Below are 25,188 nucleotides of genomic sequence, written 5' to 3' on the forward strand. Positions count from 1 at the left end.
TTTGGCGATCGAAAGCCATTGGCAGCCCTGCAGAGGCCCAGGGTAACCTGGCCCCCATGCCCCCCCTCTGCTCCGCTACTGGCTTGAACAAATAGAAAGTCTCAAGCACTCATTTATGTGTGTATTTAAAATAATAACGCATTAAAAAAATCAAAGTACTTGAAAAAAAAATCCTGGACTTGGATGAAAAACCCTGCAGCTCAGTCGAGCAATGAGGGCACGTCACACCTCACGTCGATCAACGGTTGCCTTGGTAGCGTTTGACGTCACTGCTCCCAGCCCAGTCCCTGCTCTTGTAGCCTGTGATTGGAGGGAAACCCCGTGGATGTGAGCGAGACAGCCAGCCTGCCTGAAAGAATCAGCTGTGTAGCGGAGCAAGAGACTACCGTCCCAAACTAAGGTCAGTGGCTTTGAAATCTATCAAATTTGGGATAATGTAATGGGTATGCTTAAATGACTTCAATCCAGCTGTTGTTTTTTTCCTTTCACAAAGCGCACATGGCGATGTGGCTGGCAGTGTAGTGCAAGGAATGCGAGATGTAGTTCTAGGGCGTATGTGGACAGCCAGCCCGTGATGCTGTCGAGCTTTTGTGTGAGAGCGCAAGGAGTAGAATTGTGGGCACGGCCAAGTAGGCTACTTCGATACTCGGCATGCATTTGAGAGAAACCCTGAATACTTCCAAAAGACAATTGCATTTCAGATCAATACATGTTGTCCTTCCAAATGCGCCGCGTTGCGTTGGCACACTCGGTTTCCTTTGAACTGTGTGTCCGGGTTCACATTGCCATTGTGGCATAGACACAACGGATGAGTCCATTCGGACTCATCACCACCATCAGACAAGATGTGACCTGGCCAGATGTAGTTCTCGAGGGCATTGCTTGCATTGGTGGATACAAATTAACACTTGGTTAGTTATGGCTCATTCAACTGGTTACATGCGCTATGTTGTTTAAAGCCAATTCTGCGCTCTCTCTTTTTTTTTACACTGCACTAGTAGCCTAGTAGTTGCCACCTAATGTCAGAAAATGGGGCGTTCATATTTGTAGCCTAGCGACACCCTTGACTTGGTAGACCCATTAGAACAGTGAGTAATGCAACTTAACTGAACGCATCGCATGCGTAATTTCGACTGCTTCCAGTATTCAGTCGGCAGCCTGTATTACAATGCAACACATTTTCCAATGCTCGTGGTGATCAGCGGTTTTATGATGCTCCTTACAAGGATTTGTCCTAAATGGAAGTGGCTGATAGTTTGCACGTAGAGGTCACAGTCACATTTTGTGGAAACGTTACGTTGCCATATGCGAGAACTTCATTACTAGAATCTAGAACTATGATCAGAGGGAGCGCGTAAAGACGCGGAACAACCACTAGAACTGGCCTAGCCATGTGGCGCGCGCTAAACTCGCAGCAGCTATGATTATTACATATCGCTTATCTGCCCTCCTAACATAGCCCGCCTTCTTCTGGTCATTATTTTTATTGCTAGACTTACTTCAGTAACGGTATGGCTCACTGGCTACATTGTATACTCGCGTGGCTTGAGAACGCAAGAACTGTTACATTCCGCGCAAGTTATGTCTAGCAGCAGCAGCGGCAGCAGTGTACAGGTAGCTGGCGGCTCGGATTGGGTGTGGTATAAGTCACATCCGCATATTTCACATCACACAGCCCACAGTGAAGGATGGGCGGCAAAGAAGGTAGCCAGCCTCAGACAGCCACTTGGCCTTAAAGCCTCGGGGCAGAGCAGGAAGGACCGCGAAGCGGGAGACTCTCAAGAAAACGGGTTTGCCGCTTGTTTGTAGCAACGCTACACGGTGGCCGCTTTTTCTTTAAAATGGAGAGGACGGCGGAGGATAGCAGGATACTGCTATTCCATCGATGAGTCTGGTTCAAGCATGGAAACATAATTGATTCCTCGATGAGAGACAGAGAGAGAGACAGACAGATAGACCGACACACAGAGAGAGACAGACAAACAGATAGAGAGAGAGAGACAGACAGACAGACACAGACAGAGACAGACAGACAGACAGACAGACAGGCAGAGAGAGACGGAGACCGCCCGGGGTGTCTGACAAACAAACTATAGGCTTGCTTGGCTATATTGCTGCTCGAGCATGTATTGATCCATCGTTCTAAACCGGATGCGATGCCCTCTCTCTCACTCTTTCGGTTGAATGAATAGGCTACACGATCAGTTGATGTGGAAACGAAACGGCCCAGCCTTGCCAATGGCAGAGTCGATGCTATTTTTATGCACAATGTTTACCCCTGATTTAGGAGTGGTCATTAAAGTTTTCTTCAAAATGATCCTCGGCATGTCCATGCTGTGTAGCCTAAAAGTAATTGTTGGACCAAACCTTCTCATTTGTAATAACTTGCCATTCAGCCTTTGTACTATTCACAGTGGTGTTGTCAGTATTTTCTTTACCACATGATGCATATAAGCTCAGAAAATGAAATGATAAAACAAGACGACCACTGCCAGGGGCGAGCTGTAGGAGTGGCAAGCAGGGCATATGCCCCAGGGCCCTGCAGTATTGGTAATGGGGGCCCTATTGTGATCTAGGCAAGCTGTTTGAGGGGCCCTATCAGTGTTTTGCCCTGGGGCCTGTGTGTAATTGTTCTGCCACTGACCAGTGCTATGAACATAGTGTTCAATGAAACTACCTTTGAGCTGTAGAGCTGTGATTCTCAAGCTGTGGACCATGAAGGTATTCCATGTGGGTCCTAAAATCATTTTCTTAAAATCTAAATAGCATCTGTTGCTGTTGACTATTCATTTGAGTTTTAAGTTATTGTTTATTCTGCTGAGGTGAGCACCAAACATTTGTGAAAATGTCAAGTGGGCCCCAATTTTAGGGCAGTCATGGGTAAGCGGTCTGACTTTAACCAATCTTCTCCCCCATCCTCCTCCATGACTGAGGTACCCTGAGCACGGTACCGTCCTGCTGCACTGCTCCCTTGGGGCCCCAATGGGTGCTGCCCCCTTGCACGGATGAGGCATAAATACAATTTTGTTGTGTGCAGTGCTGTGTCACAATGACGATGGGAGTTTGAGTTTCCCAGTTGGGCTTTAACTTCACTTCACTTAAGCTGTGATGTTGGAAAGCCCTGTTTTAGAGCGCCACACAGTAGTCATGGATCAGGCTGCGCTGAACCAAACATCAGACCAAAGGCCGTGTGTCTATGAAGACAACATTATTCTACTACAAGCTTTACCCTTTGAATCAAGTGTAATGTTATTGTCTTGACACAACCCTTTTCTGCAGGGCCGGATTAATGTACAGGCTAGATATGGCTGTGGCCTAGGGGCCCCCACCTGCCAGGGGGCCCCTGATTAGCCAAAAGTAAAAAAAAATGCAGGATTGTGACAAGATGCAATATTGTTAAAATGATCTGTTGTGTCCAGGACAGTTGGTAGACATTCTATCCTTGAAGGATTTATCCGGAGTTGGAACAAGTTTGCCTGATTTTTGCATGTTTGGGATGAAATACAGTCACTCTAGAGCAAAATCAAGGCAAAAGGATGCGTTTTGAGAAAGTTTGATAATATCACGTTAGCCTCGTTAGCCATATCAGCTATGCAATATGAAAGATGCGGGCATCGTTTTTCGGCGGTTACACACATTTCAAAAACACAACATTTTAAAGTCTTGCACAGCTCAAAACAACGTCACACGTACCTCATAATATGTTGAGGGTATCCACACATAAACCGAAGTGTCCAAAGCCCTTCATGTATTCTTGAAAGGTCTGCAGAATGTGTTTTGTGAAGCTACTACCTTGAGAATATCTAAATTACGGTCAAGACAACTATTTGACACTAAAGTCCACCAAGTAGATTGCCGAGTGCGTCGCACCATCAGCTATGGTTACTCGCTATGGAAATAATCATAGCTGATGGTGCGACGCACTCGGCAATCTACTTGGTGGACTTTAGTGTCAAATAGTTGTCTTGACCGTAATTTAGATATTCTCAAGGTAGTAGCTTCAAAAAACACATTCTGCAGACCTTTCAAGAATACATGAAGGGCTTTGGACACTTCGGTTTATGTGTGGATACCCTCAACATATTATGAGGTAAGTGTGACGTTGTTTTGAGCTGTGCAAGACTTTAAAATGTTGTGTTTTTGAAATGTGTGTAACCGCCGAAAAACGATGCCCGCATCTTTCATATTGCATAGCTGATATGGCTAACGAGGCTAACGTGATATTATCAAACTTTCTCAAAACGCATCCTTTTGCCTTGATTTTGCTCTAGTGACTGTATTTCATCCCAAACATGCAAAAATCAGGCAAACTTGTTCCAACTCCGGATAAATCCTTTAATTCCAATCTCGTAATTATTACTGTATGTAAATTTATGGGGAAAATTGCCTTCTGGGAGGCCCCACAGCAGCCTGTAGCCTTGGGGCCCCAGGCCATCTTAATCCGGCCCTATGGGGCCCCCACAGCAGCCTGTAGCCTTGGGGCCCCAGGCCATCTTAATCCGGCCCTACGGGGCCCCACAGCAGCCTGTAGCCTTGGGGCCCCAGGCCATCTTAATCCGGCCCTACGGGGCCCCACAGCAGCCTGTAGCCTTGGGGCCCCAGGCCATCTTAATCCGGCCCTGCTCTTCTTTGTAATTTCACCTCAGCTTTAGAAGTGGCTGGTCACTATGGAGACGCACAATGAGAATTCTACCCGTACAAAACCCGATTTTACCTCCCATACATTCAAACGTGTGAATAGTTATTGAGTTTGCGTTAGTTAGATAGTTAGCGCCTGCCAAATTGCAATGTAAAGTAGTTTTTAACTGTTTGTACATGTAGTATGTCTTCATCCATATAGTTTTACACACCTTTTTTTATGTGACGTCTCCGGCTCCTCCTCCTCCTCCTCCTGCTCCTCCTCCTCCTCCTCCTGCTCCACCCCCTCCTCCTCCTCCTGCTCCTCCTCCTCCTGCTCCTCCTCCTCCTCCTCCTGCTCCTCCTCCTGGCCAGTTATAGACCTCCACAGCTGTGGGCTAGATTGGACTCATCCAACCAGGGCTGGATTAAGATGGCCTGGGGCCCCTAGGCTGCAGCCACATCTAGCCCGTGGGGCCCCTAGGCTGCAGCCACATCTAGCCTGTGGGGCCCCTAGGCTGCAGCCACATCTAGCCTGTGGGGCCCCTAGGCTGCAGCCACATCTAGCCTGTGGGGGCCCCTAGGCTGCAGCCACATCTAGCCTGTGGGGGCCCCTAGGCTGCAGCCACATCTAGCCCGTGGGGCACCTAGGCTGCAGCCACATCTAGCCCGTGGGGCCCCTAGGCTGCAGCCATATCTAGCCTGTGGGGCCCCTAGGCTGCAGCCACATCTAGCCTGTGGGGGCCCTAGGCTGCAGCCACATCTAGCCTGTGGGGGCCCTAGGCTGCAGCCACATCTAGCCTGTGGGGGCCCTAGGCTGCAGCCACATCTAGCCTGTGGGGCCCCTAGACTGCAGCCATATCTAGCCTGTGTTGGGCCCCTAGGCTGAAGCCATATCTATCCTGTGTGGGGGCCCTAGGCTGCAGCCATATCTAGCCTGTGGGGGCCCTAGGCTGCAGCCATATCTAGCCTGTGGAGGCCCCTAGGCTGCAGCCACATCTAGCCTGTGGAGGCCCCTAGGCTGCAGCCATATCTAGTCTGTGGAGGCCCCTAGGCTGCAGCCATATCTAGCCTGTGGGGGCCCCTAGGCTGCAGCCATATCTAGCCTGTGGGGGCCCCCTGGCAGGTGGGGGCCCTAGGCTGCAGCCATATCTAGCCTGTGGGGGCCCCCTGGCAGGTGGGGGCCCTAGGCTGCAGCCATATCTAGCCTGTGGGGCCCCTAGGCTGCAGCCACATCTAGCCTGTGGGGCCCCTAGGCTGCAGCCATATCTAGCCTGTGGGGCCCCTAGGCTGCAGCCATATCTAGCCTGTGGGGGCCCCCTGGCAGGTGGGGGCCCTAGGCTGCAGCCATATCTAGCCTGTGGGGCCCCTAGGCTGCAGCCATATCTAGCCTGTGGGGGCCCTAGGCTGCAGCCATATCTAGCCTGTGGGGGCCCTAGGCTGCAGCCATATCTAGCCTGTGGGGGCCCTAGGCTGCAGCCATATCTAGCCTGTGGGGCCCCTAGGCTGCAGCCATATCTAGCCTGTGGGGGCCCTAGGCTGCAGCCATATCTAGCATGTGCATCCAGCCCCAAACCAACATCTGGGCCTCTGCCTCTCTGTCCTGTGTCATCCTCTTCACCCCATGACTGCATAGTGCTGTATCCGCACAGCAGTTCCTATCCAGCCTAGTGTTTCTAAACAGGGGCTCTGCAGCCCCCCCAGGGGGCGTTGGGGAGCCCTAGGGGGGTGTTGAGAAGGATTATTGCTAGCCTCGGCCAGGTTTTACCTTTTTTTGGCCGGTTGGCAGGTGCTAATGTCAAGCCCTGCTTACAGTATGCTTCTTCTTCCTGGTGTTCCTGTTCTCTCCGCAGCTATGGGCCTTTACAGCCACAGATGAGGTTGAGCTTTACAAACCTCATTCATTAAACAAATGGGAAATTGGAGTTTTTCAGCGTCTTCTTCACCTTTTTTCCTTGGTGCTCATATGTATATATATTGCTACAATACGATGCGCCCTGAAGGCCATATGGGCCAAAACGCGTAGCCAAATAAAAAAAGTATAAAAATAGCAACCTTGAGTGCCTCAGATTTCCTCCACACTGAACAAACCTCATTCATTTTATTCTCTGACCTCTATTTCCTCCTCTTGCGCTCACCTCACCTCACCTCACCTTACTTTTTAACTTCTTTTCCTTGTCCTCCTCTTCTTTTTCTTGTCCTCCTCCTTCTCAAAAGCCATGATGAACAAGGTTGAGTTTTTGTCTCGTCGTCTTCTCTTCTCTTCTCTTCTCTTCTCTTCTCTTCTCTTCTCTTCTCTTCTCTTCTCTTCAGCTTTACATTTCAAGACAGCCATGACCGACAACTAAAGTAGGGCTGGGCGATATAGAAAAAAAACAATATCACGATATGGATTACTTTATATCACGATAACGATATACATCACGATACAACACAATTACATACGTTTTCAGTTATTCTCTTTATTTGCCCTTTATTTTTTTCATATCGCAAAACAACTTTCTTTAAAATTGCTCTTTTTATTCTTATTTTTACAGTTACATGAACTTATCGTGTGTATTGTGACAACATGAAATGTAATTAAATGATATTCAATTGTATAAAATTGATAAAATTACTGTCATGATACAAACTATATAGGAGAAAGGTCAAGATATACACTTTTATATCACGATAACGATATATATCATCATATTGCCCAGCCCTAAACTAAAGTAGGGTGGTACAGCCCTCCAGGGGGCGTTGGGGAGCCCTAGGGGGGCATTGAGAAGCATACAGATGAGTGTGGGCCTGACTTGATTCCCATTGTAAGCCTATTATATTTTTCAATACCAGGGGGGCGTTAGCAGGCTTATGATGGGGTCAAGTGGGCGTTTGTTTAAAAAAAGCAATCTCACCTCTCTTCTGTGTCTTGCTCTCCTTGATGCTTTGAGCTGACCTTCTAACTTCTTTTTATTGTCATCTCTGTCTGTCTGTCTGTCTCTCTGTCTGCCTGTCTCTCTCTCTCTCGCTTTAGACAGAGTTGAGCTCGTGGGGCAGGCCAAGCTATAGGAGCAGGCTGAGCGCTACGATGACATGAGCTTACCGTACCTTCTAACTAATGTTTTATTGTCTTCTCTCCCTCCCCCTCTCCCCTATAGCTTTAGACAGCCATGGCAGACAGGGTTGAGCTCGTGGGCAAGGCCAAGCTGGCGGAGCAGGCCGAGCGCTACGACGACATGGCGGCGGCGATGAAGGCGGTGACGGAGCTGAACGAGGAGCTCTCCAACGAGGAGCGCAACCTGCTGTCGGTGGCCTACAAGAACGTGGTGGGCGCCCGTCGCTCCTCCTGGCGCGTCGTCTCCAGCATCGAGGGCAAGACGGAGGGCGGCGACAAGAAGCAGCTGACGCAGGAGTACCGCGAGAAGATCGAGAAGGAGCTGAAGGAGATCTGCAACGACGTGCTGGTGAGTGGAGAGACAGGGAGAGACGTTAGGAAGAACAGCACAACGAAAAGCACCCTCCATTTTTATTCCCATGATATTAGACACAACATTGTCATCATAGGTTACCCACGTTCAGTCGAGCAGTCCTAATAATAACTAATAACTATAGTAACAAGAAACAGCTGACGCAGGAGTACCGGGAGAAGATTGAGAAGGAGCTCAAGGAGATGTGCAACGACGTGCTGGTGGGTGGAGAGAAGTTAGGAAGAACATGGGTTACCCACTTTCAGTCGAGCAGTCCTAATGATAACTAATAACTAAGGAGACGTGCTGGTGAGCGCACTGACGAACGCAGGAAGCTGGGGCCTCCCGCTCCGAACAAGCGGTTCCGACAAAGTGTGGAGCACTGCTCTGCGCAAAGTTCGATTCCACTGTGTTCGCACAGGACCGTATTAGGCCACAGGGGTCCCACTGGTGCTTGAATTAAGTGTTTTCAAGGTTGTGAAAATGCTTGAATGTTTGGTGAAGTACTTGACAATTCTTGAAATGTGTGTCAAGTCATACTCGGTAAGCCAAATAATAGAAATAAATTGTTCAGGTACATCAACAATCTGAGGGAGTGAGATATCAGATGGGATTTGCCATTCGACACCCTAAAATTGATTAGAATGCAGGAAATTGCATCTTAAAATCGCAAAAAAATCTGAGGCAGGACCCCCACACCCCCTTCCCGCGACCTATTTAAGGGTGCTGGAAAACTGAAAATTTGGTGCTTGAAGGTGCTTGAAAAGTGCTTGGATTTGTTCATGACAAAGGTGTGGGAACCCTGTAGGCCAATTTGGTGTTATAGTTATCATCAGGGTGTTGCACCGTTATTATCATATTAAAAACAAAGGCAGAACGTCTTCTGTTATTCTGATATTAAAAACAAAGGCAGAACGTCTTCTGTTATTATCATATTAAAAACAAAGGCAGAACGTCTTCTGTTATTCTGATATTAAAAACATAGGCAGAACGTCTTCTGTTATTCTGATATTAAAAACATAGGCAGAACGTCTTCTGTTATTCTGATATTAAAAACATAGGCAGAACGTCTTCTGTTAAGATGCCCATGAAGATGATCTGGTGCTGGTAAGAAAGCAGATGGGATTGGAGGGTTGGAGAGATGCTGTCCCAGGCTTTTGACTGGGATTACTGCAGAAGCACGTTTACAGTAAACACCAGCCTATGTGTCAATAAAGAACGAATGGTTGTCATTGGTTAGCGTGATGCTAATCTTTGCTATAGACACAGTCAGGGCGCTAAATTAATACCAGCCAACCAACCAGCCGAATGCTGGTGAACTTTCAGTTTGGCTGATAGAAAAGACCAACATACTAGCCACTTTGACCCATTAGTGAGAGTGTGTTTGGCTTTGTAAGATCAATATCTACTAGCCATTTTGGCTGGTGATGGAAAAAAAGTTAATTTAGTGCCCTGTACACAGTACAAGTACGACCACTGTAAGAACATTTTATATCCGTTTCACATAGCATTTGTAATGATGATACAACACATTTTTAAAGCCTATGGTGGTGGTGTTTCTGACTTGTTTGTCATTACCATTGAGTAAAGCTTTTTGTCATAAACTAGTAAGTGTGTAAATTTAGTAGCTTTAGCTTATCAAACCAATACTGAAGCTAGCCAAAAGGAGCATGCAAACCAATTAATCAGGAAAAAATGCTCCAAATAAATCAGGATAAATCAATACATGGCAAAGAAATATTTTGTGCGTGTCAAGGACAGGCAAGGACACTTATCTCTTTTTGTTTACATTAATGGCACTGGTTTGGTCACTTCCTCACTAGTGAGAACGCAAAGCGAGTCATTTTTAAAAGGGGCAAATGTCACAACATCTAGATCTCATCAGATTCAATTGCCTGGACGTTACTTAAAATTTAAATTAAAAATGTATTTAAATAGCGTTCTGAGTGTTCTGGAGAAGTGTTCTTTATTTGTTGCAGGTAAGACTGACTAACTGAGGCGTGTACGGCTAAATATTTTGAGCATTATTACATTGCATTGCATTTGGCTTTTTTAACCAAAAGCGACATACAATCGAGGACATAATCATAGCCAACATCACTAGTGGAAACAAAGAGCATATGAAATATACAGATCAACAAGTGCAGATGCTACAGGGTTATTTTTTTATTTTTAATTTTTTTTAAATGGTATGGTGAATTCCGGTAAATTGGGCCACTTTGGGCCATTCACTTATATGCAAAAAAGTGGCCCAATTTACCTGAATTCACAACACAGGGTTAAGTAGAGCAGTGTTTCTCAACCTTTTTTAAGGCGAGGCATCCTTTCAATTCATGAAAAATGTTTAGCCACCCCAAACAAACAAGCTGTAACATGGCATCGCATCCGATACCACACAAGCTTAGAAAATTAACATATTTGGAAACGTCACACGACCTACATTTGAAGTTGTAGCTGACTGGGGCGACCTATATTTACTTAATTGTGCGTAAATGGCAGATGAAAGATTCCACTGACTAGCATTAACTTATCAATTTAGACAAATATGTATTATATTACATCATTTTATTTATCAGCCACGTTTCCGCGGCACCCCTGAAGGGGGCCCGCGGCACCCCAGGGTGCCCCGGCTCCTCTGTTGAGAAACACTGAAGTAGAGTACATACACGTACATGCATGCACATCAGCTCAGGCATTATTATCCCTGTGTGTGGTGAGTCAGTGAGCTCTAATAGCCTTATACGTACGTAGATGATGCGCGCAGTGACGGGAGGCTCAGCAGCAGCTGCTGCCCTACTCTGCTGTTCCCTCTCCACTCTCACCTCTACCAAACCAGGTGAAGGGCGTCTCTATACAGAGGAGGCAGTTCCTCACTGAGCAGGCTCAGTAGACACACACACACACACACACACACACACACACACACACACACACAGCCCCACCTTGATATCTTTGTGGGGCCCTCCCATTGACGTCCATCTACATTAACACACACACACACACACACACACACACTTTAGGCTCCACCCTTCTCTTTTGTCTTTGTACAGCATTTTCCCACCACACCTACCAAAGCAAGCAATCAAATCTCATTCCTTCTCTAGCCCATTTATTTCCAATGACTCCTAAAAAAAATACTTCTTTGAAGTATCTTAAATGTGATTGGTGCACTAGAAGCTGTGTCGCCACAACTATAGCTCCTTTGGTACATCGGGCTAATGGAAGTCATGGGATGCCTGGAGGGAAAGTAAAGTAATCAGCCTTGTTTTATTTTATTTAACTATTTTTAGGGAGAATTCCCACCCTTTCCATATATCTCGTGAGCGTATTTAACAACACACACACACGCACACGCACACGCACTCGAAACTGCCCTCTGGCATGTCTTGGTTGTCATGGCGAGTGGCATAGTGGACAGGAATGTGTTGTGAGCATAGCTACCCACAGGCCCCCCTAGTAAGCATAGCTACCCACAGGCTCCCCTAGTAAGCATAGCTACCCACAGCCCTCCTAGTAAGCATAGCTACCCACAGCCCTCCTAGTAAGCATAGCTACCCACAGCCCTCCTAGTAAGCATAGCTACCCACAAGGATCCATTTTAGGCCCTCTTTTGTTCAATTTGTACATGCTCCCACTAAGCCAGGTGATCCGTCATCATCAGATCTCCTACCATAGCTATGCTGATGATACCCAGCTCTACTTTTCCCTGTCTCCCAATGACCTCAGCCCACTGGACACTCTGACCCGCTGTGTGGAGGATATTAAAGACTGGATGAGCGCTAATTTTCTGCAGCTGAATAACGAGAAAACAGAAGTAATCGTCTTTGGGAAAAAAGATATTAGAGAACGCATCTCATCCCAACTAGCCTGCAATGGCTATCTAGTCAAAACTGAGGTAAAAAACCTGGGCGTCCTGCTGGACAGCGAGCTTTCTTTTAATTCTCATATCAAAGCCATCACAAAATCCTCCTACTACCACCTAAAAAACATTTCAAAACTGAGGAACTTCATGTCACAAAATGACCTAGAGAAACTGATCCATGCATTTGTCTCTAGCAGATTGGATTATTGTAATGGCCTCCTTACAGGCCTGCCCAAGAAAACCATTAGGCAACTCCAGCTGATTCAAAACGCGGCAGCCAGAATCCTGATGAGGGCAAAAAGGACAGACCACATGACACCACTCCTGAAACACCTCCACTGGCTACCAGTTCAGCAAAGAATAGATTTTAAAATTGTATTGCTTGTTTTTAAGTCTTTAAATGGTACTGGCCCTATCTACCTGAGAAACCTACTGCAGCCCTACACCCCTGCCAGGTCTCTCAGATCTCATGACAGAGTCCTCCTGGTTCCACCCACTACCAGGACGAAACAAGGAGAAGCCGCTTTCAGCTCCTATGCTGCAAAGGCTTGGAACAGCCTGCCTGTGAGCACAAAAAACGCTCCAACGACGAACTGTTTTAAAACAAAGCTAAAGACATACCTTTTCACCCTTGCCTATCCCTAGGTCTTTCGATCTCAACAGCCCCTGAGTTAGGGATTTTTTAAAGGTTTTTTAAAAATGATTTTATTGTTTTACCTAACATTTTTATCTCACCGTTGCTCCTACACATATGTATTTTTTTATTATTCTATTTATTTATTGTTTTAACGTACATGATGCTCTTTCCATTTTTTTTAACTTTTATTTTTACTTTTATATTGTCCTGTGTGTGAAGCACTTTGAGTTGCTTTTGTATGAAAATGTGCTATACAAATAAATTTGCCTTGCCTTGCCTTGCCCACAGCCCCCCTAGTAAGCATAGCTACCCACAGGCCCACGCACACGGATGCTACACGGATGCATTGACTTTCACTAGCTTAGCGACATACTCCCTCTTTTAACTTGTCTTAAAGCAAGACAACGGCTTACATGAAAAATAAGACACTTTTTTACGACCTTTATAAACCCCAGCCAACGATTTTAACTGTATAAAGTCCCAAAATAGTGGCATACCCCTTTAATGTGCTCTGCCATGCTGTGCTGCACAGGCTGTGCTGTGCTGGCTAAGCTTATGTAAGTATTCAAATCAGCCCGCGGGGCCCAAAGAGCAGGAGATCAGCATCCTGCCCAGTCCAGTCTGCCATGACGACAGCTAGCCCATCCGTCCTGTCCGTCGTCACGGACAACGGGGACATTCTACAGTTCTTAAAAAGGCTGGCAGGCTGACCACATGCTCCCCACATCTACTTGTCATCTCTCGCTTTCCCTGTCTGTCTCTCTCTCTCTCTCTCTCTCTCTCTCTCTCTCTCTCTCTCTCTCTCTCGCTTTCTGTGTCTGTCACTCTCTCGCTCTCTCTCTCACTTGTGTTCTCTCGCTCTCTCTATCTATCTCTGTATATCTCTCTATCTCTCTCTCTGTCGCGCTCTCTCTCTCTATTGAGGTGGCAGGCTGACCACATGCTCTCCACATCCACTTGTCATCTCTCGCTTTCTCTGTCTGTTGCTTTCTCTCTCTCGCTATCTCTCTCTCTCTCTTTCTCTCTCTCTCAGACTTCTAGTGGTTCTCTCTCTCTCTCTGTCGCCTCCTTAGGCTTGTGGTGGTTAGTGACTGGCCTCTCTGGTTTTGTCTAGGGGAAGAATGGGGTGGTTCATTTGGGGAAGAGACTGCTGTTTCTGCTGTAGGGTGTGTCATTGGGTGGGTGACTGGCATTGTTTGGTCTTTCGCAATGAGTCAGAGTCTGCGCTCATGCGTTACTGTCTTCCTGTCTGTGTGGTTACAGTACAATACAGCATGCTATCAACCTGTGACTGTAACAGACAAGTTTCCCAATCGGACTTCCACTTTTCACTTTCACATATGGATAATGTGAGATTTTTTTTAGGGCTTTTTACACCTTTTTATTTTTGAGAGTACAATGCATATGGATAAGGTGAGATTTAAGACGCATACATGGCTGAACACATTCTTTAATAAAACGTTGTTAACAAAAATGTAGCACCCTGGAAGGCTAGCTATAGAGTCCACAGTCTCCATGTCAACTCATTCGGGTCATCGTATGAACTATTTTTCTTTTCCATAGTTATGCAAAAGTCCCTTTGAGCGCTCTCTCTCTCTCTCTCTCTCTCTCTCTCTCTCTCTCTCTCTCTCTCTCTCTCTCTCTCTCTCTCTCTCTCTCTCTCTCTCTCTCTCTTCAATGTTTTTGTGTGCGCTTTTTGATTCTTAAACAGTACCCAGTAGTGTATTTGAAGAACAAGAGGGATTGTGAGCGAGCCGGGCAGGGCTGGACTGCGGTAGAGATAGGGTCCGGGCACTTTTTTGCTTAAAGAGCCCCTCCTTCATACTTAGCGGCGCAGAACTAACTCGCCGGTGGGTTCACACCCTCGTGGGCCCCTATTTTCAGGGAAAAAAAAGCATTTTTGTTTAGATTTCTGAAAATAGGGGCCCATGAGGATGCGGTGCGCACCGGGAGGGCAGTCATGGGTGAGCGGTTAGGGCGTCAGACCATCCCAGAGATTGCCGGTTCGACTCCCGACCCGCCAGGTTGGTGGGGGGAGTAATCAACCAGTGCTCTCCCCCATCCTCCTCCATGACTGAGGTACCCTGAGCATGGTACCGTCCCACCGCACTGCTCCCCATGGGGCGCCACTGAGGGCTGCCCCCTTGCACGGGTGAGGCATAAATGCAATTTCGTTGTGTGCAGTGTGCAGTGTTCACTTGTGTGCTGTGGAGTGCTGTGTCACAATGACAATGGGAGTTGGAGTTTCCCAATGGGCTTTCAGGAGTTTCCCAATGGGCTTTCAAATGCCCGCTATGCCAGATGGCCAGACCAGCCCTGGAGCCCGGAGTCCCCCAAGCATCCACCCCCCCCCCCCCCCCTCCCCCTCCCCCCCTTCCCTCCCCTTCCCCTCCTCCACTGGATCCCGGAGTCCCCCAAGCATCCACCCCACCCCCCTCCCCCCTCCCCCCCCTTCCCTCCCCTTCCCCTCCTCCACTGGATCCCGGAGTCCCCCAAGCATCCACCCCACCCCCCTCCCCCCTCCNCCCCTTCCCTCCCCTTCCCCTCCTCCACTGGAGCCCGGAGTCCCCCAAGCATCCACCCGTCGTCCCCCCCCCCCCTTCCCTCCCCTTCCCTTCCTCCACTGGGTCCCCGGGGGAATGAATGAAAGACCAGTTGTGTTTGGCTAGGATTCACTCTCTGTCTGTCTGTCAGATATTCATTGACATTTTGGACAGGGAGAGGAGTTGGGGTTCGTGCTGGGATGCAGGGGCGTCGTTCAGTAAGGTTATTTGTGACTGAGTCACCAGGGCCCCATGTATATCAAGTCAAGTCAAGTAGGTTTTATTGTCAATTTCTTTACATGCACTGGTCATACAAAGAATTTGAAATTACATTTCTTGCTTTCCCATACAGACATAGACTAATCTAGGTAAGGACATAGACAGTATAGACATAGACAGTACTTATACATGGACTTAAGACAGTATGGACATAGACAGTGCTCATACAGACATTTAAAGTGCAAGACTGGACAACAGAAGACTTGTAGAGGACATACATTAAGAGGTATTTGTTGTGCTTTTGTGCTTTTCCTAAAAAAAAAGTCCTTTATAGCGTTCTGACATGGTAAAGGTAGCATTTTGAAGAAAAATAAATATTAAAGAGGTCTGTCAAGTACACCAGCAGCAGTGTGTGTGTGTGTGTGTGTGTGTGTGTGTGTGTGTGTGTGTGTGTGTGTGTGTGTGTGTGTGTGTGTATGTGTTTAGTGCAGGTAGAAGGTGCGGTGTGCGTCTTGTGTGTGTGTTCGTGTGTGTGTGTGTGTGTGTGTGTGTGTGTGTGTGTGTCAGTGTGTGTATGTTTGGGTTTAGTGCAGAAAGTGCAGTGTGCTTGTGTGTGTGTGTGTGTGTGTGTGTGTGTGTGTGTGTGTGTGTGCGTGTGTGTGTGCGTGTGTGTGTGTGTGTGTGTTTTGAGTTAGTGCAGGTTGAAAGTTCAGTCACAAGTATAGTAGTGCAGGTGGAATGTTCAGTCGCAGATATGGTGGTGGGGGATGAGGGGGGGGGGGTTGTCAGTGGCCTTGCTGGCTAGAGGCTGACAGTGGAGGGAGAGTGGGTTGAGTGTTCAGCATCTTGATCGCTTGGTGCATTGTGCTGCTCGCCAGCCTGGTGGTACGGGAACGGAGGCGCCTGTACCTCTTTCCAGAGGGCAGGAGGCTGAACAGTTTGTGTGCAGGGTGGCTTGTGTCTTTGATGATCATCAGTGCTTTTCGGGTGAGGCGTGTGGTGTAAATGTCCTGCAGGGAGGGGAGTGGTACTCCAATGATCTTCTTCGCTGTGTTCACAACACGCTGGAGTGTCTTCCTGTTTTTCTCCGTGCAGCTTCCTCCCCACACTGTGATGCAGTTGGACACGACGCTCTCTATGGTTCCTCTGTAGAATGTTGTCATGATGGAGGGTGTAGCACTTGCCTTCTTTAGTTTGCGCAGGAAGTAGAGACGCTGATGGGCCTTCTTCGCCAGTGATGTAGTGTTGGTGGTCCAAGAGAGGTCGTCGCTGATGTGCACTCCAAGGAACTTGGTGCTGCTCACTCTCTCCACAGCATCGCCGTCGATGGTCAGTGGTGGCAGTTGTTTTTGGACCCTTTGGAAGTTGACAACAATCTCCTTGGTCTTGTTAACATTCAGCAGGAGGTTGTTGTCTTTGCACCATCTGGCCAGCAGGTCTACTTCTTCTCTGTAGTGAGTCTCATCGCCCTTGGTGATGAGGCCCACCAGTGTTGTATCATCCGCAAACTTCACTAGATGGTTAGTGCTGTGGGTCGTTGTGCAGTCGTGTGTCAGCAGCGTGAACAGCAGGGGGCTGAGAGGGGGCCCACACACTGTCTAAGTCATGTAGATATATAGCAACTGTGTAAATTAGGGGAGGGACTTAAATCGATTCATTACGATGTATTAATTTCCTCACAAGTAGGCCTAATTTTATCAAAAATACTAACTCCAATTAATCTCATACACGGAAGTGTGTAGAAATCTTACATTGTAGAAATCTTACTTCTGACATTTTTGTTATTGTATGTTTTTATTGTACGTTTTAACCGGCCTCTGACTTGGTTCATTTTTTCATCCCTTCTGTAAATGCAAAATAAGCATGTGGGTCAGTGGCGTTTCAGCAGGAGCACGTGTCAAGGCAACGCAACAACAACCAGTGCCACCATTGAATGGATTTGTTTTTGTTTGTTTGTTTTTAGTGCACAATCAAAGGAGCGTATTCATTGCAGCACATCAACCACCAATTAGGGCTGGGCGATATGGAAATAAAAACAATATCACGATATGGATTATTTTATATAACGATATATATCACGATATAGCACAGTCACATAGGTTTTCAGTTATTCTCTTTATTTGCTCTTTATTGTCGCAAAACAACCTTTCTTAAAATTGATCTCTTTAGTCTTATTTTTACAGTTACATTAACTTTTCATGTGGTCACAATACACACTATAATGTATTTAAATGATATTCAATTTTATAAAATTGAGACAGTTACTATCACGATATAAACGATATAGGCTAGGAGAAAGGTCACGATATACACTTTTATATCACAATAGCAATATACATCGTCATATTGCCCAGCCAATTACCACCAATTACCAATTCATTTATGGGCATTATATACCGTTGCTCCACTTGACGGATGGGCCCAAAAAAAACTTTTTTCACCCGTATATTGTATTCTATTGCTCCTCTCTCCACAGAGTGTGCTGGACAGCTTCCTGATTCCCACTGGCAATTATGTATGATAATGTGCTATATAACTAATTTTGATTGGTTGATTGATTGATTGACTCCTCTCTCCACAGAGTGTGCTGGACAGCTTCCTGATCCCCACTGGCAATTATGTATGATAATGTGCTATATAAGTAATTTTGATTGGTTGATTGATGGATTTGAATGACTCCTGTCTCCACAGAGTCTTCTGGACAGCTTCCTGATCCCCAGTGCCACTCCCCCTGAGAGCAAGGTGTTCTACCTGAAGATGAAGGGAGACTACTTCCGTTACCTGGCCGAGGTCGCCCTGGGAGACGACAAAACAGGTGAGCATACATTACATTACATTACATTACATTTAGGGCTCTTAATTAACTTTTTTCTTCTTCACCAGCCAAAATGGCTAGTAGATGTTAATCTTACCAGCCATCTTTTGAAGAAGGAAACCAACGCACACCAGAGGTTTCGAGGTGCAGGTAGCGGGTAGATCAGTTTTTTAGAAGAACATACCGCACACTCATGTCCATCGTGCTGCAATTTATTAAGAAAACAACGTTTCGGTCCGTATGGCCTTTCTCAAGTTTCTCAATCTTACCAGCCAAACACACTTTCACTAATGGGTGAAGGTGGGTACCAAGTAGCCAAACTGAATTTTCACCAGCATTTGACTGGTTGGCCAGTGTTAATTCAGAGCCGGTTAAATGGCCACACTTGCAGTAAATAACTCATTAGGCCTAGACTTTCGTGGTGTACATCAGCCACTAATAAACATGTCAAATGCCAAAATGCTGGCTACGCCTAGTTGGAGAGCTGGCTAGCGGAATTGGTAACACTTAATAATAATGGATGCAAAAAAACATTATACAGACTTAATAACTAATTAACTATTGATGAACAAAACATTAACAAATGTTTGTAAATGACACGGAAATGTTATGCTAATATCTTATATTTATGAAATATTTACAAATTGCTTGTAAATTAATAAAATATTCTGTTATAAGCAGGGCTTTGAACCGTTATTTTTTTCCAAACGTTCCGTTCCGAACAGAAACGGAATTATAACGTTTCCGGTTATGGGTTCCATCAATAAATTGACGTTCCCGAACCGGTTAGAACAAAAAAACATTGATCCTGGAACGGCTCATTTCGTTCCTGTCAGCTGATTACTTCCCATAGGCCTAACTGACGTTAATTAACCAAGAAAGACGGAAGTGCAAATGACTCGGCCTACATTCCAAACTGTTTATTCAAGAGGATGAAAAGAATATCCTCCAGAATTTTGTCATTCAGGGACGACCTAAGCGGAGAAGCGGAGAATAAACCTCAATGATGAAAATGTGTGCTCCACGCTGACTTGGGTCACGGGGAGCGCTATGATAGACATTGTGAGTTTGTGCATATTTGAAGAGGCCATGGATGCCCAATAACGTTGAACATTCTCGGTGCGCTTTACACACGCTTCTCTGCAATGTCTTACAATGATGCAATGGAAACTCTGCCCTATTGTATGACAGTGGTTTCTCTTATTTAAGATGTGGAGTGGAGACTTTGTTATCCACAACTCCATTCACTGTCTGATGTCACACAGGACGTGAACCTCAGCTGTCATGGTAACAGGAAAATAATTACTTTTTTAAGTTTGAGGAACGGTATTAACCGGTATTAACCGGTTACCATTATTTTGAAATAAGTGTTCCCGTTCCAGAACATAAAAAATAATAACGTTTCCGGTTTCGTTTCTGTTCCCTGTAAAATACAAAAAGTTTCCGGTTTTCGTTTTCGTTCCTTGAACCGGTTCAAAGCCCTGGTTATAAGGTATGTAAAATCTTGTATATATTATTTGCAGATATTTTATAAAGCATTAATAAAACTTTGTTAATGATAAAAAAAAGATTTGTTAATGTTTCGTTCATCATTAGTGAATTATTTACTAAGTCTTTACTAAGCAGACATTATTATAAAGTGTTACCGCGTAGGTAATTTAATAGCAGGGCCTTGTTGGAGAGCTGAGGAACAAGTTCTGGCACGCATGTGCTTGCCCCTAGCGTGCAGAGATGGCTTAGTACTTGAAATTTGCATAGTCCAGAACAGGCTGAACTGGCCATAAACGACTCGTTTGAAAAAAAAAAAAGCTTTGGTTTTAACCCAGTTGATGAAAGCCTTTCTGTAAGAATGTAAGATTTACCTTTTATTGTCTCTACAGGAGAGACATTTTGTGTGGGCATGAGAAGGTGTGATTTACAATGGACAAACAAAAAATTAGACAAGACTTGGGTACCACAGAGGGAACACACAGGAAACACACAGTAGCCTATATGCTATACAAAGAAAAAACACGTAAACATAGATGGATACACATAGTCTAGTTTGCCAACAGCCATAGCCCAACAGCAGACAGTCATTGTATAGTGCACACCACCCTCCCCCTGGCCTCCTGCTAAATTTCTCTGACGTCAGACTTGTACGAAATTCCAAATTGAATGAATTGAAATTCACAGTAATGCCATAATATGAACACTAGGTGGTGGTGTTCTATGTACTCTCAATGGGTGGTGTAGATTAAATTCAAAGAAATTCAAGGTAATGACATCACCTAGTGTTCGTATTATGGCATTGCTTTGAATTTCCATTCATTCAATTCAGAATTTCGTACAAGCCTGCCTGAGGTCCATTGATCTCAGCTGAACGTACAGGGGTTGGACAATAAGACTGAAACACCTGTCATTTTAGTGTGGGAAGTCATTTCATGGCTTATGTGGACCGTCCAGCCTGCTGGCCAATCTTCATTAATTGCACATGGCACCGGTAAGGTGACGTGTGAAGGTTCAATTAGCAGGGTAAGAGCACAGTTTTGCGCAACATTTTGTTCATTGCACTAAAATGGTGTTTGAGCTTCATTGTCTAACCCAGCGGTACTGAGCAGCATACTGAGACGGTTCAAAGCCCTCACACACATCCAATCATCTGACACGGGAGCAAAACCAAATTGGCACAAACTGACAAAAAAATGAAACATGAGGCAGACATGTTAGGTGCTTCTTTTTTTTTGGCCTTTAGTGTGACAGGACGGTGTGAGAGGAGACAGGAAATGAGCAGGAGAGAGATATGGGGTAGGGCTGGGAAATGACCCCATCCGGACTCGAACCAGGGTCCCCATGGGCATGCAAGCCCAAATGTGGGGTGCTTGGTGGTTTTGGGCTTTTAAAGCATTTTTATTTGGACAGTGCAAGTGTACAAGTACAGTGCAAGCAGTGTGAGAGGAAGGGAGATGGCAGAGGATCGGGATGCAACGTCGGGTCTGACTCGAACCCGTGTCCCAGGCATACTAGCACAGTGCCCCAGCCATTGGAGTCAAGGCCGAGGCCACTTTATTTATTTATTTATTTATTTATTTTATTTTTCAGGGCTTTTTTGCCTTTATTTTTGACAGGACAGTGTGTTAGTGACAGGACAAATGAGTGGGGAGAGAGAGACGGGGAAGGATCGACAAATGACCCGGGTCGGAATAGAACCCAGGTCGCCAGCGTACCCCTTGGACTCCACCGTTGGATAAAATATGCGACCTTGCCTCCTCCACTTGTGCTTGTGGCCATCCTACGTGGAGAAAACGATAGTTTCCCAGCTGTCAGCCTAGCCACAACAACTTTTGAGGGACTGTTTTTCATTCACCATCCCAATTGCAAATGAGAAAAAGACTTTACAATTGAGCTTTTGCAAGATATTGAAATATAATGCTGTTGTCAGTGATGTCATCATGACATACTACTTCCTGGTACGAGGAAACAAGCACAAGTGGAGGAGGCAAGGCAGCATATTTGAACGCACTCAAGACAGCACACTGTCCACATTTGCAGCATTTAATAGCAACTTTTCGGTCTATTGACCTTCTTTAAGGAAATTGCTTGAAGGTCAATGGACCAGGCATTCTAATCAGCTCACCGATATTGACTGGGGGCGTTGGATTAGCCAAGTCCATCTAGGGCTGCACGATTATGGAAAAAAAAATCATAATCACGATTATTTAGGTCAAAATCGGAATCACGATTATTAATCACGATTATTATTTTTTTGCAGAATTGTATTTAAAATTATTTAAAAAAGGGAATATAAGCAAGAATTAATTATATACGGGACGAACAAAATAAAACTGTAGTTATGTAAAAGGCAATAGCATGAAACATGAGTACAGATTTCTGGCCAGAAACACCAGCATGTCTGGCTTCAAGGATGCTCAAAGACAGGTCACTATAGCCACGATTAAATCACGATTTCGATGTTACGATTAAATCTCGATTTTCGATTATTTTCGATTAATTGTGCAGCCCTAAGTCCATCTCTCCACCACTGGTGATGGTTTAGCATTTATAGAATGTTCCATGTTCGTCATGTTCTGCCAGGTTGACATTTTTCAAGAAGCAATGCGATTATCTATGTGGCTGCAGCGTTCATGTTGGAATAAGAGGGGTGACATTATTCTGGAAATATTTAGACAATATTTCATGACAATATTTAGACAATATTTCATGCATCCTCGTGTTGTTGGCACAGCTGCCCGGCGCGGCTCCCTATTGCGTCACACCGTGGGAAAGGTAAATAGCGAGGAGTGATGTGACGAGCGAAGCCATTAACTGTAGCCAGAGGCGGACTTTCCATTAGGCAAACTTGGGCCCTGATCAAATCTGCCCTCCGTAGGGCCCCCCCAACCGTCACATCTGTTGCAGTAAACACTAAGTAGGAAAAAAGTAGGCTTGATCTTAATTTGTCACTTATGGGAAGTAATCCAAGGTATTAAATGAGACGGAACACTAAAATAGCCGCAGGGCACATAATTGTATGTCCATATAATGACTTTTGGGGGCCCCATGGATATATTTCGCCTAGGGCCCCAAAATGGCTAGATCCGCCCCTGACTAAAATGTGCAATGTGAAGAGTGAAGTCATTAACTGTAGCGTGCAATGTGTGTGCAATGTTTGACCTTTCTAATGGGATGGGAAGATGTATTAAACGGCGTATTAAGATTCGCAGGCCCGGTATATACGTGCATTCTGTGCCATGACTCTGAGTCACTCACTCACTCACTCACTCACTCACTCACTCACTCACTCACTCACTCACTGCTGGTGTACTTGATAGACCCTTTTTAATATTTATTTTTCTTCAAATGCTACTATTACTATGTCAGAACGCTACAAAGGACTTTTAGAAAAGCACAACAAAATACCTCCTCTTAATGTATGTTCTCTACAAGTCTTCTGTTGTCCAGTCTTGCACTTTAAATGTCTGTATGAGCACTGTCTATGTCCATACTGTCTTATGTCCATGTATGAGTATTGTCTATGTCTATACTGTCTACCGGTATGTCCTTACCTAGATTAGTCTATGTCTGCATGGGAAAGCAAGAAACGTAATTTCAAATTCTTTGTATGACCAGTGCATGTAAAGAAATTGACAATAAAACCAACTTGACTTGACTTGACTTGACTTGACTTGATGAGTCACTCGTACCAGTTGGTTGAGAGAGTGACAGTTTGGCCTTCAGTTTGACTGGAGTTCTTGTACACATCTTTTAAGACCGTTCCGTGTATTGAGTTTCATATGGTAGATTACTTGAAGAGTACGCTGCTCATGGCTGGAATTAGGGCTGGGTGATATGGGGGAAAAAACAATACCACGATATGGATTACTTTAGATCACGATAACTATATATATCACGATATAGCACAATTACATACGTTTTCAGTTATTCTCTTTATTTGCTCTTTATTTTTTTAAGTCGCAAAACAACCTTTCTTTGAAATGGATCTTTTTATTCTTATTTTTACAGTTACATTAACTTATAGTGTGTATTGCGACAACATGCAATGTAATTAAATGATATTCACTTGTATTGTAGCGAAGGGGAGTAGAGTTGCCCAGCTGGGACTCGAACCTAGACCTTCTGGGGTAGTAAACTGGGGCTCTGACCGCTACACCAAAGAGCCAGGCTCGTTGGCATGACCGTCAGAACACACCCACAACCCTTGTGATGGTCACTCCATCACATATAAAATGGATAAAAAATACTATCACGATTTATAGGAGAAAGGTCACGATATACACTTTTATATCACGATAACGATATATATCGTCATATTGCCCAGCCCCAGCTGGAATATTGAAGCAGGTATGATGAAAGTACAGGCCTCAAAGCAAGCTTGGCGAAGAAAACCTCTACCAATAATTTTCCAACGGGTAAAAATGAGGCTGATTCTGTAGTGTAGGTAGAGGCAAAGGCGGGGGGTTACTGATTATGAAATGGCTGGCTTGAAGTGGCTTGAGGAGGAGATGGAGGAGGTGGAGGAGGAGGAGGCTGCCCTGTGCTGTAGTGTGATGTGAGGGGTGGAGGAGGAGGAGGAGGAGGTGGTGGTGGATGTGGAGGTGGTGGATGTGAGGAGACGAGGAGGAGGAGGAGGAGGAGGTGGCCCTCTGATGTGAGTAGACATAGAGGAGGGGGAGGAGGAGGTGGCCCTGTGCTGTAGTGTGATGTGAGGGGAGGAGGAGGAGGAGGAGGAGGAGGAGGAGGAGGTGGATGTGGCCCTGTGCTGTAGTGTGAAAGGAGGAGGAGGTTGAGGTTGAGGAGGAGGTGGAGGAGGAGGTGGTGGCCCTGAGACGTGAGTAGACATAGAGGAGGTGGAGGTGGAGGTGGTTGTACCCCTGTGCTGTAGTGTGATAGGAGGAGGAGGAGAAGAAGGAGGTGGAGGATGAGGAGGAGGAGGATGTACCCCTGTGCTGTAGTGTGATGTGAAGGGAGGAGGAGGAGGAGGAGGAGCAGGAGGTGGCCCTGTGCTGTAGTGTGATGTGAGGGGAGGAGGAGGAGGAGGAGGAGGAGGAGGTGGCGGCCCTGTGATGTGAGGAGGAGGAGGAGGTGGAGGAGGAGGAGGAGGATGTGGCCCTGTGCTGTAGTGTGATGTGAGGGGAGGAGGAGGAGGTGGATGTGGAGGTGGTGGATGTGAGGAGGAGGAGGAGGTGGAGGAGGAGGTGGATGTGGAGGTGGTGGATGTGGAGGAGGTGGATGTGGATGTGGAGAAGGAGGTGGTGGAGGTGGCCCTGTAGTGAGATGGGAGTTGTGGCCTAGTTCTAGATCTGAGGAGAGAGGAGAGAGGACGACTCGAGTCGCACGGCACAGCAGTCTCTAGATGCCTCGGCTGACTTCAGCAGAGAGGAGAGGAGGCCGTCCTCTATGGCCACTATAAATAAATGAAGAAGCCGCACCGCTGGCTGCACTAGTTTTTTCTTTCTTTCTTTTTTTTTTGCCGGAAGCTTCTGTGCTTTATATACGAGTAGCCTGGAAAGCACACTGGTCCCTGCTGCCTACACACACGCACACGC

General features: G+C 46.0%; 1 protein-coding gene across 1 annotated transcript in view; it reads left to right on the forward strand.

The window, feature by feature from the left end:
- The first annotated feature begins 281 nt into the window (after positions 1–281).
- Positions 282–25,188, forward strand: part of LOC134436726 (14-3-3 protein zeta/delta-like) — a 34,683-nt gene continuing 9,776 nt past the window's right edge. Inside the window, exons 1-3 of the mRNA XM_063186070.1 lie at positions 282–400; positions 7,758–8,063; positions 18,019–18,142. Of these exons, the coding sequence (XP_063042140.1) occupies positions 7,770–8,063; positions 18,019–18,142 (418 nt within the window). The 5' untranslated portion in view covers positions 282–400; positions 7,758–7,769. The remainder of the gene's footprint in view (positions 401–7,757; positions 8,064–18,018; positions 18,143–25,188) is intronic.

The sequence above is a fragment of the Engraulis encrasicolus genome, chromosome 20, assembly GCF_034702125.1.
Source record: "Engraulis encrasicolus isolate BLACKSEA-1 chromosome 20, IST_EnEncr_1.0, whole genome shotgun sequence".
NCBI lineage: Eukaryota > Metazoa > Chordata > Actinopteri > Clupeiformes > Engraulidae > Engraulis > Engraulis encrasicolus.